This window comes from Glycine soja, chromosome 1, assembly GCF_004193775.1.
Source record: "Glycine soja cultivar W05 chromosome 1, ASM419377v2, whole genome shotgun sequence".
NCBI lineage: Eukaryota > Viridiplantae > Streptophyta > Magnoliopsida > Fabales > Fabaceae > Glycine > Glycine soja.
Window position 1 is genome coordinate 6044746 of NC_041002.1, and position 18935 is coordinate 6063680.

The window sequence follows — 18935 nt, forward strand, 5'->3', positions numbered from 1 at the left end:
TGTAAATATGATATCCATTACCAATGCATTGGTATTAGTTCTACCCACATCTGTTAATTACTTGCCCCTGATGCCTCACGTTGGCAAGCCTATTTTAACTACCTATCTCCCAAATGCATTTGCGAAGATTCAATAATTAAAATGCATTAAGGTTAAGTTCTAGATGTTGCTTAAATGCATGGGCAGTGGGTTATCATTCTATGCCTAGCAATGCTAACCCAATGATTCTTTTCTTAAGATGTTCTGTTAGGTGTTACCCTTTCCCAAGTGTATAACCCCTAAAACTAATGCATGCATTAATTCTTAAATCCTTATTAGGAAATACCCTTTCCCGAGCGAATAAAACCCAAAAGAAATTTAAAAACAAATGCAAGATAACAAGGAAAGAATTAGAACAGAAAAACCTGGAATAAATTCCCTTTGCATTGATAATTCTTGAAGCACACCGTACATCGTTGGCTTTTTAGGCCTGCCAGACCCTAGTTAGGGAATTAGCCACTCATGGGCATTGAGGGCTTACAACTGGGGGTGAAAGAAAGAATGGGGATAAAAACCAAGAATATAAAAAAAGAAGGGAGAGCTCAGGCTTGAAGTGCTGAGAACAGTGCTCTTAGACAAGGTAATGATTCCTTGGGACTGGCTCTCTATTTATAGTTGCTGAAGTGGGCTTTTGGGCCTTCATAGTCGCGCTCAGCGTGACACCTCGCGCACCTCGCGCTTAGCGCGTTCAGATCGCGCGCTCAGCGCGCCCTACAGGCTTAGCCTGTGCTTCTGTTGGATCACGCGCTGGGCGCCTAGCTGGGCTTAGCGCGCGTAACGGTTTCTGCTCCTTCGTGCTTAACGCCACGCTTAGCGCCTGCATTTGGTTGCTCGCTTAGCGCCACTGTTGGGCTGGGCCTGCTTTAAAATTCCTTCTTTCTCTTCATTTCTGTTGCCCTTTTTGCTTAATGTAACCTCATTTTTTGTATCTGCAACCAGAAATTCAATTTAATTAATTTTTTAACTTTTAATTATAAATAACTGCTAAATAATTAATTTTAAGCCAAAATTTGACTATTTAACTACTATTAATTCACAATTATTTAGTAGTTATCAGTTCCACAAGTTAATGAGTTTTATTTTATAGTCAACGTGTAAATCAAAACATATCTCATAAACAATATTTATTTTATTAATTCTATATATAAATGACATGTTATATGATTTCAAAATGGAAACAATATATTTATAGACAAAAAGATTATTAATTACCTTTATAAAAAAAATACACTCAAAATGAATTATAAAATTTAAAATTCAAATGTCCATAGCAAAATTTATCTATTTAAAACATATTAATTGGATCGTCATCCTAAAAGTGTACATTAATTACTATTTTTTTAATAATATTAACATGAAAAGATTTAATTTAAAATAATATTCAGTTTTACAGAATGTGAATTAGAGTGTCTAATATATTTTTAATATGAAAAATAATATATTTCATTCTTAATTTAAGTATAATTAATTTTGAAAATATAGTCATCTAAAAATTTGGTAAATAAAATTTGTTTTTTTCCCTAAAAATTAAGTAATTATAATTGTTGAATGGGAATTGATTTGATCCTTAAAATTCACTACTATTAATATACGTTGTTGACGTATATAAATGGTTGTTAGCTATCACCATAAATAGTGATTGCATAACCTACAATCAATCAATTGTATTAAGTTAATTAATAATTAATATGAAATGAAAATTATTGATTGATTAAATAAAATTAATAATTATTTTATTCTATAACCATACTAATTATAAAGATTTAACAATTAATTTATTAAATAAATCACCATTGATTTATAAATCAATTGTTTGTGCTGAATTGAATTAGTTTAATTAGTCTAACAATTACTTATTTAAATTAGTAGTCATCTATTTAATGATAAATATAATAATAATAATAATAATAATAATAATAATAATAATAATAATAATAATAATAATAATAATGATAAATCTTAATAAGAAATTAATGAATGTTTGAATCAGTTTTTTAATTTAAATTTAAATGAACAAATAATTAATTGTTTATTACTCTAGAGGATGTGGCATGTCAACCTTCCTTTTAAAAAACATTCTTTCATGTATTTACTATAGACTATAGATTATAGGTTTTCCCTTCTAATTTATAGAAATGTTGTATAAAAATGAAATATAACTAACATTTGTTTATTTATAATATGAAAGAAATTTTCAATTTTGTATATTAATACTAAAGTTTGTTTGCGTTAAATATTTACCTGTGAAATGAAAATTCAAGAATTTGTTTACTTTGAAAAAGGTTTTTTTAATTATAAAGTATTATCTTTTTTTAATTATTTATATAAAAATATTGAAAATAATAATAATTTATTTTAATTAATATCTTTCCAAATTTATGAAAATTAAAAATAAAATAAAGTAAGGATGTGTTATGTAGTTATTAATTTCATTTATTTTATTCTAAAAAAAAGTTCATTTCATTTATTTAAATGAAACTTACATATATTATTTTTTAAATAAAAGTTAGGTGATGCCAATATAAACTATGGAGTGACCTCTTGAGTTTTAGCTAAAGCTTTAACTTTACCAAATGGATCTTATGCCTTTTACCATCATGTTTTTACATGTGAGCTACCATTATAGTTAAAGTTAATTGTTTTATTTACTGGTAATAATAAATTAACATAATAGAGGGTCATCAAACACTTAGATTAATTGACGGTTGGACGTGAAATTATTTTCTCTTAATTAGAGGTCTCACGTTTGAGCCTAGGCATATACTTGTGCTAAATACTTAAATGATATACACGTAGTCTTAAAAAAATTCTCATACTCTTTAAAGCCACCTTTTTTTTTTTAATTCTTCACTTTTCACAATATGTAATAAGTTTTATATTAAATATTCAACACAATTAAAAAAATATTTTTTTTATCTTTAGTTTAATGTGGTTTTGAAAAGCAAACACATTTTTACTCCACAATAAGAAATTACATATAAATGTATTGTATTTAACTTAGATGTACAAATTTGACAAAATATTAACACATAATTACCGGTTCATGCTTATAAGAGGAAGTGTTATATTCATTAATGTAACAATGGTGTGTGCCAATATCTTATTGGTTTTATGTCATTAGAGTCTATGCAAAAAAAGTCACTCTTTCAATAGGTTAATTCATGCAAATAATAGGTTAATTCACGCAATCACATGTAGCTCTCAACTACGTTATGGTTAATTAATCGATAGCTTAATTCATGCAAATTCAATTATTAACTATAAGAACTAAAAATGATAAGTTTAAAAGCCATAGAGACAAAATGAGTAATTAAACCTTTAAATAACTAGCATTGCACAATTATAAACTTTACAAACATATGGTAAGGGAACTTTGCAAATGTCAGGACAATGATAGTTGCCCTATAAGATTGCCAAATTTATTCAAGGCATTTTTCTCCCAGTAGATGCTCTAAGCAAAAGGTAAATGGCCTTTTCATGTTTGTTACATTAAACAAGGTAACCAACCAACATTTGGCTTTGTCGTTTTCTATCATTAGTCATAAATATTACACAATTATTCTAACAATTAGCTCATGATGAAATAGAACCTTCAACTAACATACCATATGGAAGGTCCAATGAGTGGATCAAACTATAGCAAAACCCCATTAGTTGGTTAACCATAGAACCTCATAGTAAATACATATTATAGATCTATGGATATATTGTTGAAATTTTAGAGGATCTTTATAAAATGCCAATATAACCACCAGGAACATATTATATTAGATTATCAAGAAGAGTTTTAGGAATACTTGGATCCACAATGATTGATCAAACAAACGCAGCGAAATCTGAATCCGTAGGTGATTTCTGATCTATGTACTCTTCTTAAAATCTATTACGAAATGGATAACCGGCTAACAACGTAACCGGTGCCTTCATGGTTCTTTCTCAACCGGAACCTCTTTATTCCTTAATAGAACCTTCGTAACTCTTCAGATGAGAAGAAAAGAAACTATATGTGACGGCTCGGTATATTGAGAACCATAGTCTTCTTATAGCGTATTAACTTAATAGGGTTCACATTATCCCCTAATGGGTCAACACTGATATCTGCTCATTTAAGTTCATATCCTTTGATTTAGTTGTCTAACGGGTTCACTTACTTTGATTACATAAAATAAAATCCACTAAAGATAAATAGCTAATATAATTGTCTTATAATATTAACCCACATTAATTATTAGAATAGAAAATTCCAAAATATATAGGTATGCAATTATTTGATTATAATGTTATTTGATATAAGTTGGTTTCATTTTTTCTCCTTAATTTCTTCTCCTATAAACACTTAGAAGAAGTTTATCTAAACATGACCTTGGTGATGACACAAATGTACATAGATAGACATTTGTACGTAGCAGAGCTTCACAGTTAGTCATAATTGTGTTGAAACCTGCACTCTAGTGAAGTACCTGAAAATGGCTACAATCATTTCCAAGTAACATAGTTGGCAGGCTAAGAGGATAAAAGATATGCTTTTGATACTACTTGTAAGCTATTCCATATGCATGGGGGTCTATAAATGTAGCACTAGACAAGAATGTTGAGCTCAATACTTGAAAATCCAGGCCTGGATATATCGTTTCTGATTTCCCTAGAAAGGTGGCACCCATCTACAAGTGTCTATCGCAGAGGATCAAGAACTCTTTGCATAAATTTGAGAAAAGTCCCATCTATGTAATGCATGAAAACACAAAAAAAAACCCAAAATTAAGCTATTTACTAAGATTATTGGTTTCAATTTCAACATTGAGTCAGTGAATTTTAAAGTTTTGTTTACACCTTTCGCAGCTACACAATTATTAAATACACATAATGCGCACACACACACAGTTTATTTTTATTACTCAAAATTAATCATTGTTTTGCCCATAGACCTTCATCTATTTTATATTTAGGACTAATTTTGAAAAATAAAAATAAATGAGAGACTAAAAGTGATGACAAAAAAGTAATGGAAGATTGAAAGTAGTTAAAAAAAATTTAAGACTAAAAATTGGAAGCTAAAAAACTTAAGGGATTAAAAACTTAATTAACCCAAGAAAGTACCATCATAAAAGAGTTGTACATATGAAATCTCTCTATATGTATGCATGATAGATAGGTGCAATGTGAAAATTAATATATCAGAAAATTATTAAGTAGACAAGAGCGATGTTCCAATCCCATGGCTGTTTATCGTAATGTCTAATTGTTCTATTTAGTAATTTATGTGGAGATAGTATATGATGAGTATTATATTATGTAATTAAAGTTTCCATAATATTTGTAATTATTATTTGCTTGATATACAAACACTCATGGTTCTTCACCTAATAGCACAAGCTTTTGAGTAGTTGGTTCATGACATGGTATTAGTCTACAACCAAATGCTTCTACAGTTTTGTTCCTTATTGTCCTCATTCTTCGAATAAAAAGTTGAATTTCACCACTAGGTGGGTGACCTTATGCATTGACCAAACTTCAAGCCTAAAGAGCGCTTATGTGATTGAGTGTGTTAATATAAAAAACCAATATGTACCAGCACCCATCACCTAATAGTTTAAGTTTTTGAAATAGTTGGTTCATGACACTATTAATATATTATTTATAAGAAAATGACAATCATATACATACTTTCTTAGTTGTCATCTATTGTGAAATATTTATTTCATTATTTAAATTAATATCTATTTAATTAGAAAGAGATAAACAATCAAATTATAGTTATTTGCATAGCATTAAAAGCTTGTTGTATTTTTTCTATTTTTTCTATATAGTGCTAATGTCTATCTATTATCAGTCGGCATAATTGTCATTTTCAAGGAATGATTATAGTCTAGAGAATGATAAATAAGTGTCTTCAAATGTGAACCAATGCTTATTATGATTCTGATCTCCTTTTTCATGTAAAAGCATCAAAGACTTCTTTCTACTTTTTAATGCTTCGTTACAGAGTTCAACAATAGAAATATCATGTAATACTATAAAATAAGTGCTATGTCCCAACATAGTTTTTATTTTTCAAACAATAAACTGTTTTGGGATGGGAACATACTAAACTGCAACTAAAGTATATAATAATTACTCAACCTAGCTGAGACAAACACAACTAAGTAAACTCATAAACACAACAATGGATTTAGTAAATGTTCCTCTTTGGTTTTAAAGTCCTGTACGCACCAAATCCCAAGAGAAGCAAACATATTTGAACAAAAACAGTCTCTAAAAGTTTCACTACCTTTCGATGTCATATCAACATCTTTGACATAACACAAGACAAGTATTCCAACGACTACATCAACAAAAGCATCACTTAATAGTATAGTAATAACAGTTAATTATGAGTATATTTTAGAATTAAATTATATAGAAATTTATAATTTTTCTCTTCTAATTTTTTCTTTTTGAGCAAATAATTGTTAAATTAACATAATTTAAGTTTTTGTGCAGAGAATATTAAAAGTGATGGATGTATGAAGCTTAGTGAATAAAATAAAGTCTAGAAATGCAGGAATAATTAAGGAAAGAAAGCTAATTGAAGAAAGAATGGCTAATTAAGGAAGAAAGGATAATTAAGAAAAGAATGATTAATTAAAAAAATCAGACTAATTCAGAAGCCTACTAATCTGCACCTATAAAAGAAGAAAAGAGAAAAAGGAGAAGACACACATAAATTACAACAGAATACAATTCCTTATAGAAGACAAAGGTTAGAAGAAGGAGAAACAAGCAGTTAGAGTTATTCCTTCCCTCCATTCCCTTTTTTTAATCTTTTCCCCCTTTACTAAATATTCCCCTCTTGTAATTGTAAAGTCTCCATGACAATGATAGGCTAAATCCCCTTTGTTGGGAACTTGACAATCAACTACTCTTGATGTAATTTGTCTTATTATCTATTTATGAATATTACTAGGGATAGGATGATATTTATTTAACCTATTATACATCTTTATTCTTAATGTAATTTACTATTTTAACTTTGCAAAGAGATTTGAGAGAGAAAATAGATAAATTAGACTCTTTCATGCGGGGGACCAAAGTTAGAGTATATTAGTAGATGCATGTGTAAATTGGAATAATTATAAATAGAGAAAAATCATTAACATTACATCACGGAGTAGCTCTGGTAGGCTAAATTTTCAACATTTTCATCTTCTCAATTTTCTTCTATAATATTATTGAATTTTCTCAACTTTTTTGTCTTTAATTAATTAATTTTAATTTATGTTTAATTCTTTTTCTTGTTTGATTTAATTTTCAGCAATTTATTTTAGTGTTTTCTATTACCTTTTTCCAAATTTTTTTCTTAATTAAATATTCATCTATCTAAGTACAAACAAAATTTTCGTGGATACGATATTCGAACTTTCATTTTAACTTTATTACTTGGGACACATTGGTACACTTGTCAATCCATCAACATATAACGTCCCCAACCTAAACAGAGAGAATTTTAAAATTTGAAGATCAATTAACACAAGCACAATCAGACAACATTAAATTGAACAAAACAACAATCTAGTGAAAGATGGTTCTTCTAAAAGAAACATCACAGTAGAAATGCTTGTTTCAAAAATGAAGAATAACTTCAAAATCTATTGGCAAAATACATGTTCTACTAATTATTATATTGGGCCTGTGATGCACAGATACAATATGCGTAGCCACCACTACAGAGATATATCCATCCTTAAAATATATAGGATACAATATGTGCATGATACATATTTAGATTTGTAAAAAAATCATAAAACATCATAAATATATAATTACAATTCTTCAAATCCAAATTAAGAACATATACTTCTTTAAAATTATAAATCATCGTCATCATAAATTACTGCATAATTCCTACAAACAAGAATAATATCAATCTCATTCCTTTCTTGAGCATCATCCATAAAGAGAATAGCTTCCATTTCTAGTTCATCAAGAGATAAGGCTTCTATATTTCTATCTTGCACTAGGCTTTTGAAATGTCATTATGCTGACATATAATAATGATAAATATGATGTATTGTCAATGATAATACATCATCCACATTTAGCTTTTATCCGATAGGCTACAATCACCACAAGCATTGAAAGCATCTATAAATATAAACATGATGTTTTGTAACCTATAGGTTAAATTACTCAATTGATCACTATACTATTTACGAGTTTCTCAAGTAGGTTCCTAAACTAATTTTTTTTAATTGGGTCCCTACACTAAATAAATAGTGTCCTAGGATTAGTTTATGGTGGTATTAAACAACCAAAAAATGACAATTTATGGCCATTTTAAAAATCCTAGGGATTCAATTAAAAAATAAAAAAATTACTTAATCAAAGAATCAACTAAAAAAATTAGTTTAAAGACCTACTTGAAAATTACCAGATAGTTCAGGGGCCAACTGAATAATTTAGCTTAATTTATACTACTAATTAAAGGTTTTCATTTGAATAACAAGTAATGAGTCATCATTTAGACCATAACTTCTCCATGGCATAGTTTCTATTCCCATATCATACATACAACTTGTATAAACTCAAAACTTGAAGGAGGCAATCCAGCCGACACAGCCGAGGACCGAGCATGCTTTTCTATCTTCTGGTTTGGATCAATGCCAACAACCTCTACATCAGAACCAATGGCATAATAACTGAGGTTGGGACCAGTTCCAATGCCAATCTCCAAGATTCTTAGACCCTTCCCCTTCAAGTTACTGAAGATTTGAGACTTATACATCGCAACCTGACTAGGAAACACCCCAAACTTGAACTCAATGCAATAACAAAAACAAATAACCATCCAAAACAAAATGACTTGAAAAAAAAAATCCATAAAAATGAAGAATGAACAAAAAACCTCAGCTTCATAATCCTTAGCAGCCGAGTTCATAACCGAAGCATAGAACTCCTCGTACCAATCAGGTCTTGGCGGGTGAAACTTTTTAAGCAAAGCCTACAAACACAAAAATAAAAATAAATAAAAAATGAAAATTTCCAAATTATGTCATCAAAAGCATCATTTTTTGGCACGAATTTGAACTCAAAATGCAAGCTTTTCTCTTTTCTGTTATCTGGATCAGTGGCAAAAAAGTAATTAACGTAAATTTTATAAATATTTAATGAATACATTGATAATTTAAAGCCTAATATTCATATTTTTGTTCATTTTGAAAGAAGACTTAGGATAGGTTTGACAAAATTAGTTAAAAAGATAATTAAAAGCTGAAAAGTTAATTGTAAACTAAAAAATTAATTAGTAGTTAAAAGCTGAAAAATCATTGAATACATATTTAAGAACATATATTGAAATAACTGAAAAATATAAAATTACACAAAAGATAAAATAATAATTTTTTTACTTTAAATAGAAAATATTAAAAATGAAATGTAATAAATATTTAAAGACAAAAATTGAATAAATAAATAGAAAATAAAAGCTAATGTTTTAAAAAATATTTCTTGAAATAGTCTCAAAAAATACTAAAAACTACTTTAAAAATTTCGGATAGCAAAGAGTTAAATAAACTTTTCAGTTAAAACAAAAAACTAAAAGTTAATTAAAATGTTTTACCAAATACATTCTTATTTTAGATAATCAACGGTCATCTTAGAATAATGCTATTTCACATTAAAATTGTCAAATATCTCAAATGTAATAGAAACAAATCAAAATACACAATGAATTAAAATAATCCAATTCCATTGCAAATTTTTTTTGGGGGGAAGGGGAGGGTCAGAAGTTAGAACAATTGCTGGATGGGAAAAAATTACGATGAAAATTGACACTTATTTTCAACGTTTAAACAGATTTGACAAAATGTAATTGATGTTATAAAAGAAACATGTGGCAGTCACTTGATCCGACCACACACGAGTTCAAAGTATAGGAGAGGAAATCCATATAAAAGAAAAGTCATATTAATCGAATAAAATTATGAAATACAGATGCAATGCTTTTATAAAATGCAGGTGCAGCTCACTTATTATAACTCATCCAGTAGTTACAACAGCATTGTCTCTTAACTACTTCTGACTACCTATCTCAGTGGCATTTGCAAGTTTGGAACAAGAGTGTGCCCGTGTGTGAAGATGGACTATTAAAAAAACGCAATGAGAAATTGAAGCATAATTGAATAAGTGGGAATTAGAACACAGGCAATAATTAGGGAGGGGGAGGTGTTATACAAATGACACTATTGTCTTTGGTTACCTTGTGAAACAAGCACAGGGAAACGATTTGTAGTTTACTCTTGATTTTATTATAACTTCACTAGACTGTTTTATCAGTTACTCATATGCCTTGACCATAATATTATATACTGATAGTTTACAAACAGATTATTGTCAAGTTTCACACCCAATCTTATTGTAGACGATTATATTTTGAGATGTCAAATGTTACAAATGCCACAATCGTGCCTTCGCAAATGAATGAGAGATCAAGGTCTCATAGTGCAATCTTAGCACGTCATATAATCCCATACTTGCGAAGAGTTATCTAATTCATGGTTACAACTGCTTCAAAACTCCAACTTCTAGTTTTTTTAGCACAAGCAACTCTAGTCACCGTCAAAATGCAAATTATAGGTCAAATCCATTGCTACTAATGGCAGCTTTGGTCCTGAGCAGTATCACTTTTATCACCACCAACTTCTTCAGTAGCACTCTGATGCTCTGCTGATGCATCACTGTTGCAGCCATCAACTGTCAAAACAGAAAGGTATCTCAAAACGTTATTGAACTTTAACACAGATTTGAACATTTTGGAACAAAAAGACTGTATGTACCTTCATTATCATCTGCTGGAGCATAAGCTGAGCGTCTTGAACGAGCGTGCTGTTGTGTTGGCTGATTACCAGTATGGGTAAGATGCCAAGGGGGACAGAAAACAAAAAAGCAATGTCAATGATACGCATGGGAATACATCTATTGCAATGTATCGTTTACCTTAGCCATGTAATGGATCAATGGTTACTTTGGACAAATGTCACAATTATGGTGATGGTTATTCAGCCCAAAATTTTCATTAAGAAACTTCATTGCAAAATACAAGGAAAGGGATTATGGCTTCACTAACTCCCATCAAAGTTAATTGCATCAAGTGCATAGCACATTTGCAGCATTGCAAAGATGTAATCCAAACAACAAACCCAGTCTTCATAATGGTTCTGCAATTTAATCTGGGTAAATTTGGGGGTTTGAACATTGGAAACACACTTAAAAGAGGCATGGATGAAGGGGGTTAAACGAAGGGGAAATTACCTCAGTTATGCAAACCACCCCAATGCAGAAAAATAAACTCACTAATTGTTCATATAAGTAGAGAAGAAAAAATCTGCAATGCATTTCACCTGCAACTTTGGGCGGAGTGCTTCAAGTGGTCCTTTAGGCTTTTGTGCTCCTTGCTGTTTGAAAAATCAAAAAGAAAAGGGCGCGATGTCAGGCATCTAAATAAAATATACTGAAGGTAAGCTAAAAGTTTTCATAATATAATGATAAACTAATGCTTCCAAGGTCAGAAAATACCTTCCCCAAAGCCCAATCAGCAGAGTCAAAGTAAGCACGTTCATGATCCTGCAATAAAAGAATGTTCATGAAGAAAAATCAGTTTCAAAAGAACATTTCACCCAAATGTACAGATGATTGGATGACAGCTGGAAGAGAAACATTGATGAAGCAGGATCGGCTAAGATAAGAAAGTAACCTTCGATATTAGTGGAGGCTTCTTTGGTAACATCCCTCCATACTTTTTCTTAACAGCTGCTTCCTGCAAGAACAAATTTACAGCAAATGATACCAGAACATAATACCATAAGCCCATAATATGGGGTTTATCGCCAAGAATAATAAAAAAAATTGAAATAATTTTAAGAAACCCTCTATCATTAAGGCATAATGTCTTCGAGGGCTTAAAAAGTGATTTAAATAACATCAAAACCTGATTAAAATCTAATATTTTTCCCATATAAATGAAAATATAATGAAATGATACGCAAACTCAAACTCTGATTGCTCTGATAATTTGATGTACATGTAACCTAATGAAAAGATGATGAGGCAAGGATAAGATTGAAGAATACAACTTTATACTTTTCACATCTATGAACATTTACGTGAATCAAAATACACAGCAGCAGGCATACAACTAAGATAAATTTTAGCCTTTTAGGCATTATTATGATATTTTGGCTGCCAAACCCAAATTAAGAAAAAATTGTTTCAAAATTTTTATGTTTTTTAGCATCTCCACACCAATTACCCAACCAACAACATTACGTTCATCCAAGTGAAACTGGATTCGTATTCCTTAAGCAAAGTCTTGGGTTTGAGATGGGAGACAAGATCCCACTAAAGGTGATCAAACATATTCTTCGGTAGAGATTAGTCACCAACAAAGTCATTATTGTGACATGATATCCAAAAATAACCAATTACCCAAAACTAACATTCCAAAACTAAAAACTGATTCTCTCAAATGCTACCTTGTTCTTACAAAATTCATTCCACTGAATAACAAACAAACAATTACCTCCTGCTGGGATGAGGGCATGGGGTTTCCATCGCTTTTATCGTTATCCGAATCTTTCAGATCATCCGCAGATTTTTCACTGTCAACTTCGTTCCTAGGAGAATCATCACCAACCTCCTCTTCCTTCTTCAAATCCTCAACCTTAGCATCTGACATTGCTCCCTCTGCACACCAAATAATTGCAAAATTATCACTGAAGCGAAGCAGCAACAATTTTCGAAAAAACTTAACACAAATTAATACGAAACCTATTGATTTCAATCTTAATTACATGGATCAATAATCACGGTTCCAAATTAGCAACGCATCAAACGAAATCAGCATGAAAAAGTATGAGATTATTGCGAAGAGTGTGCGACGAAAGGAACAAAATATCGTAGCGTACCGTATCGCGAGAAAATTTGGATCTGATGGATGCAGAGAAGAGAAGAGAAGAAGACGTTTAACCGCCAAACTGCAACTCGAATGAAAATACCGATAGCTGCACAAGCATCTCTATTGCGTTCCCACTTTTTATATATATACCTTCATAATTTTCATTAAATATTAAAGTTTTATTTTGGTTAAATTAATTTATTGTTTCTTTAATTTATTATTTAGGTTTAATTTGTTTATTTAATTTTTTTAGAATTTAATTTGATTTTTACTTTTTAAGACACTTTAATTTGTCACAAAACATACATTTAAATGATATGATCATAGAAGGATAATTTAAATTAATTTAAAGGACGGATCAAATTAAATATATTTTAAAAGTTAAAGAGCTACAGTAAAAACTAAATCGAATCAATTTTAAAAATTAAAAAATTAAATTGAATATAAAAAAAAATAATCAAATTGAAATAAAAAAATAGACAACTAATTTAATCTTTTATTTTTTTGAATGTGTAAAATAAAAAAGTAAAATTGTGAAGTGTGAACTAACCACCATTTGTTCTGTGGCTAATTGAAATCAGATCTCTTAGACAGTGTCTTACATTTCAGTTTCGTATATAGAAAATTATAATTGATAAAATTTTAATTAAAGTTTCCAAACGAATATTAGTTTTTTTACACCAAGAATATCATTTCCAAAAATCTATAAATTAATGAAATTATATATCATAAATTTTAATATTTTTAAATATAATTATTATAAAAATTAACATAGTACATATTAATTTCATAATTATATAATAATATAATATTTTTACATTGAATCCAGTATTTGATCTAAATATTACTTTTTGAGCATTAAGTTATCGAAATATAAACATGACTAGTTTTTTTTTTAAAAAAAAAATCTTACAATAAAGGCAATCTGGTAAAAACAGATTTTTTATTATTAATCGAAGTACAAATAATCAAGTTTTTGACAGATACTTGTTTGTACATATATATTCGCAGATTCGAAATGCACACTGTGGTAATAATGTATTCTGATTTATTATTTCACGTATATTAACACTGTCACGAAATGAATAGAATAAATTATTCAACGAATTTTGAATGAGATTCATCGAATTTGAGTTACGCTTAAGAGATGTATTCATATTTAATCTCCGATGGCCTTTCAAATAAATTTAATTATCATATACTGTTTTTTTTTATATATTATCAATTAATCTAAATTGTTCTATGTATAATTTTTGAAATAATTATTATAAGTAACATTTAATGATCGGATAAATTCACTTCAAAAAATATTATATATATATATATATATATATAAAGGAGAAATAAACACGTCGTGTTTAACTGTTTTTTCATATTTTTATTTTAATAAAAAGATAATAAAAGTTAGTGAGTGATTTATGAAGATAATTGCAAGAATAAAATAATGATGTATGAATGTAATTATAAAGATAAAATGGATATAAAAATGTGTACATAATTTTTTTTTTATTTTTTATATACTAGTTGAAAAAAAAGTACTTTGTTCCTTTATTTTTATTTTTTAAAAATAAGAAGAAAAAATAGTTAAAAAAGTAGTAATAGCAATTTTTTATAGAGAAAGTGACAATAATTATATCTATTAAATGATAATTTAGGAATAAAAAATGTATATACTAAAGGAAATAATTGTCTTTATTAATAGATAAAAATTAATGAAAGAAAAGGCTAGGTTAGAATTCTAGATTCAATGTTAATTTTTAGTTTTCTACATACATGCCGGCAACAAAAAGTTTTTCATCGTGACATTAGTCTTTCATTTATTGCCAACAATAATTTTAAGGAATTGGTTGAGTAGTGGGTAAGTGTGAATTGCTGGGGTAAACAATCAGATATTCTGATATTAACTATACTAATTCTTCGGGGCATTTAATTAATGACATTTATAAATCAAGAAAATCTGGTATATATTATAAAAACTCGATCAAAGAACTTAAAAATTCAGAAAAGATGATAAACTTAATGCCCAGTGCAGCGATGGAGAGAATGTGAGGTCCTAATTAATTAATATGGATTACATATTATGTTATAATATTTATATTAGTTATTTATATTTTGATTGATTCAATATAAAGTGATATAATTCAATGAGTTCATTAGACTGTCAACAGAAAAATTGATATGGGCTTAATGAGTGGAAACCAATTTGGCCCATTAAGAAATAATGGAAACCCTAATAGGTTTAAAACCTAAGGCATGATTGTGATCCCTAATACAACAAATCAAGAAACAGTTTTATCCTCTCCCCATCAGAAGAGAAAGCGAAGGTCCCATAAGGAAGAAAATGATTTGATTGAGGAATGTCATTAAACCAATTGTTCGTGATCGCTGTAAGATTCTACTGCGTGTTGATCAAACTCTATGGATGTAGGTATTCATTAAAACCTCTTCCTAATCTGACATAATGTATTTTGGTGCTCATTTGATATTTTATAAGATTTATTAAAAATTCCAACAAGTGGTATCAGAGCCTTCATTACTGTTAGATTATTGAGATTTAAAGTTGTTTGATATGTATAATATCTGGATCGTTTTAGTTATATGAACCCTAATTTTATTTTGGGGAGAAACTATTTCAATCAATAAAATTGTAAAATCCGTAAATTTTTGAGTTATGGTCATAAAGTTTTTTTCCTTTTTTTTTTCAAATGAATAAAAGACTTCTGCATTTGATTTATGAGTTTGTACACAATTTTTGTTTGTGTTGCATGTGGTTACGTATTATTCTATTTGGGATAAAAGTTTTACGTATCCGGCGTTGGTTTTCTAGAACAATATATATTTCGTGAGCAAGAAAGTTTTCTTTTTTGTTTTATACATATAAGGTTTTCGAAAACTCTTTACGTCAAATACAAAGCGATAGGGACTTATATTTTTATATAAAGTCATTGTGTGCGATTTGTGAATCTATATGTATGTCATTATCATGATGTTTTGTACGTGACACAATTTCATATATATATATATATATATATATATGAATCAATAATAAGGCAATGGTCTTTGTCTTATATGAATAATTTATTGTTTTTCTTTTTGTTTGCCAACTATTTTTCCTTCATGAATCGGTGATAGGCTGATAGTTTATGAAATTTTTTTGTTAGTATAAATTTGTGATAGTATCGTGGTATGTTCATTTCAGATGCGTAATTAGTTTACCATGATGTTGTTTTCAAATATTTACTGCTATCATACTTGGGTGCAAATTTAACCATTACGGATCCTTTTCCATTTATTTGCGTGTCCGGTAATTTTAATTAAATTGATTGAACCATTATGTTGTCAAAGTAACCTCTATTGTGTAAATTAATTTAATTAAATTTTATGGATGTTAGTATGGAATTGTTTATGCGAATTGTGCTCGGCCCAAAGGAAGACACAATTTGATCAAATAATAACATACCTGCGATGATAAATATGTGACAATTATAAAGTTTTTTTTTCGTGAGAATAATAGTTGATCCAAAGAAAGACTATTATTTGTCACAACTAATTGACAATATTTGATCATTGCGTTGAGAGTACCAATTACAAATTGATTTCTCTGTCCAAAGACTAGAATTAATATTGTGATGGGTATCTTGTGATTGATATGTTATGAAAAATATTTGCATGTCTTGTTATATATACTTTATATGACTTGCTTGATTATTTGTGAACATGTTATTAATTTTTGTTTTCTGTTTAGTTAATATTGTTAGTGTTGCAAATGTTACTGCCTAAGTGAATTCTATCCTAATGCTGAATAGGACAAATTTTAAGGTCTGGAAGGAAACCGTAGAAATTGTTTTTGGTTGTATGGATTTGGACTTGGCACTAAGGACAGAATGACCCATTTCCACTCCGGAAACCTCTAATGAGGTAAAAATTGAGAAGTGGGATCAATCCAATCGAATGTGCCTTATGATCATGAAACACTCTATTCCAGAGGCGTTTCGGGGCTCTATTTCTAAGGGTCAAAGTGCAAAGAAATTCCTTGAGGAAATTGAGCAATACTTTGCCAAAAATGAAAAAGCAGAGATGAGTAACCTTTTGGCTAAACTCATCTCCATGAAGTATAAAGGCAAAGGGAACATAAGGGAGTACATTATGGAGATGTCCAATCTCGCATCAAAACTCAAGTCACTTAAGTTAGAGCTTGGTGAAGACCTGCTCGTGCACTTGGTTTTGATCTCACTTCCTACACACTTTGGGCAATTCAAAGTGATCTATAATGCTCAGAAGGACAAATGGTCCCTCAATGAGCTTATATCTCATTGCGTGCAAGAGGAGAGGCTGCAGAGAGATAGGATTGAAAGTGTTCACTTGACTTCGACCTCTCAGAATAAGAAAAGGAAGAAGACTAAGGGTGTTGCGGAAGGGACTTCTTAGCAAAGGAAACAAAAGAAGGATGAGGAATTTACCTGTTACTTCTGCAAGAAGTCGGGATACATGAAGAAAGAGTGTCCCAAGTATGCCGCATGGCGTGTGAAGAAAGGTAAATTTCTTACTCTAGTTTGTTCTGAAGTTAATTTGGCTTTTGTACCTAAAGATACTTGGTGGATAGATTCTGGTGCTACTACTCACATAAGTATGACTATGCAGGGTTGCCTGTGGAGCCAGTCGCCAAGTGATGATGAAAGGTTCATCTTTGTGGGTGATGGCAAGAAGGTTGCAGTGGAAGATATTGGAACTTTTAGATTGTAGTTAAAAACTGGATTTTATTTGGATTTATTTAAGACCTTTGTTTTACCGTCTTTTAGACGGAATTTGATTTCTATTTCTAGTTTGGACAAATTTGGATTTTCTTGTTCATTTGGAAATAATAAAGTTAGTCTCTACCAAAATTCAAATATGGTTGGTTCTGGTTCTTTAATTGATAATCTTTACATGCTTGATGTTGTTAGTTCCTATAATGAAATACTGCAAATAAGTTCACGTGGTACAAAACAAAAGTTGAATGAGGATTTAACCACCTTATGGTATAAGCGTTTAGGCCATATCTCTAAAAAGAGAATTCAGAGACTTGTGTTGGATGAAATTCTTGACCCTTTGGATTTATCAGACTTTGAGGTCTATGTTGAATGGATAAAGGGAAAATGAACAAACATAAGGAAATTAGGTGCCGAAAGAGCTAAAGACGTCTTAGAACTAGTGCATACAAACATTTGTGGTCCTTTTCCTACAACTTCTTGGAATGGACAATATTTCATTACGTTCATAAATGACTACTCTAGATACGGCTACCTATATTTGATACATGAGAAGTCCCAATCCCTAGACCTTTTTAAGACTTTCAAGGCTAAGGCTGAACTTCAACTTGGAAAGAAAATTAAGGCTGTCAAATCTGACCGTGGTGGTGAGTACTATGGCAGATATGATGGATCAGGAGAACAACGTCCAGGACCTTTTGTGCTTTTCCTCAAAGAGTGTGTAATTGTTCCTCAATACACTTTGCCAGAAAAACCTAGCATGAATGGTGTAGCAGAACGAAGAAACTGAACTCTTAAGGATATGGTGAGAAGTGTGATTAGTCATTCTTCTTTGCTAGAGTCACTTTGGGGAGAAGCCTTAGAGATTGCAGTTTACATCTTTAATAGGGTGTCAAGTAAAGCAGTTAACAAAACCCTTATGAACTTTGGACTGGTAAAAGGACAAGCATTAAACATTTGTAGATTTGGGGTTGTTCGGCTGAGGCACACCTTATAGGCCACATGAAAGAAAGTTGGACTCAAGAACAATTAGCTGTTATTTTGTTGGCTATGTTGAACGCTCTCAGGGCTATAAATTTTACAATCCTACCTTAAGATCCTTTTTTGAGACGGGAAATGCAAGATTTCTTGAGGAAGTTGAGTTTAAGAAGGAAGAGAACATAAGGAATGTTGTCTTTGAGGAAGAACCTGTTATTTACAGTGATCAAGTCCTCGTACCT

At 30.0% G+C, this 18935-nt stretch overlaps 3 protein-coding genes across 3 annotated transcripts; 1 reads left to right on the forward strand and 2 right to left on the reverse strand.

Moving 5' to 3' along the window:
• Positions 1-4039: 4039 nt before the first annotated feature.
• LOC114366814 lies at positions 4040-9643 on the reverse strand. The gene is made up of 5 exons (XM_028326898.1): positions 9635-9643; positions 8921-9016; positions 8577-8806; positions 6308-6393; positions 4040-4137 (listed from the first exon to the last, which is right to left on the reverse strand). The coding sequence occupies exons 1-5, from the start codon at positions 9641-9643 to the stop codon at positions 4040-4042; spliced, it is 519 nt and encodes a 172-aa protein (XP_028182699.1).
• Positions 9644-10299: 656 nt separating this feature from the next.
• Positions 10300-13090, reverse strand: LOC114411434. Its single transcript, XM_028375125.1, has 7 exons — positions 12978-13090; positions 12593-12756; positions 11768-11830; positions 11590-11637; positions 11415-11468; positions 10851-10911; positions 10300-10767 (listed from the first exon to the last, which is right to left on the reverse strand). The coding sequence occupies exons 2-7, from the start codon at positions 12746-12748 to the stop codon at positions 10667-10669; spliced, it is 483 nt and encodes a 160-aa protein (XP_028230926.1). The 5' UTR covers positions 12749-12756; positions 12978-13090; the 3' UTR covers positions 10300-10666.
• A 3843-nt stretch (positions 13091-16933) lies between these two features.
• Positions 16934-17395, forward strand: LOC114375306. Its single transcript, XM_028336619.1, has one exon. It carries the CDS (start codon positions 16934-16936, stop codon positions 17393-17395), a length of 462 nt encoding a protein of 153 aa, XP_028192420.1.
• Positions 17396-18935: the final 1540 nt, after the last annotated feature.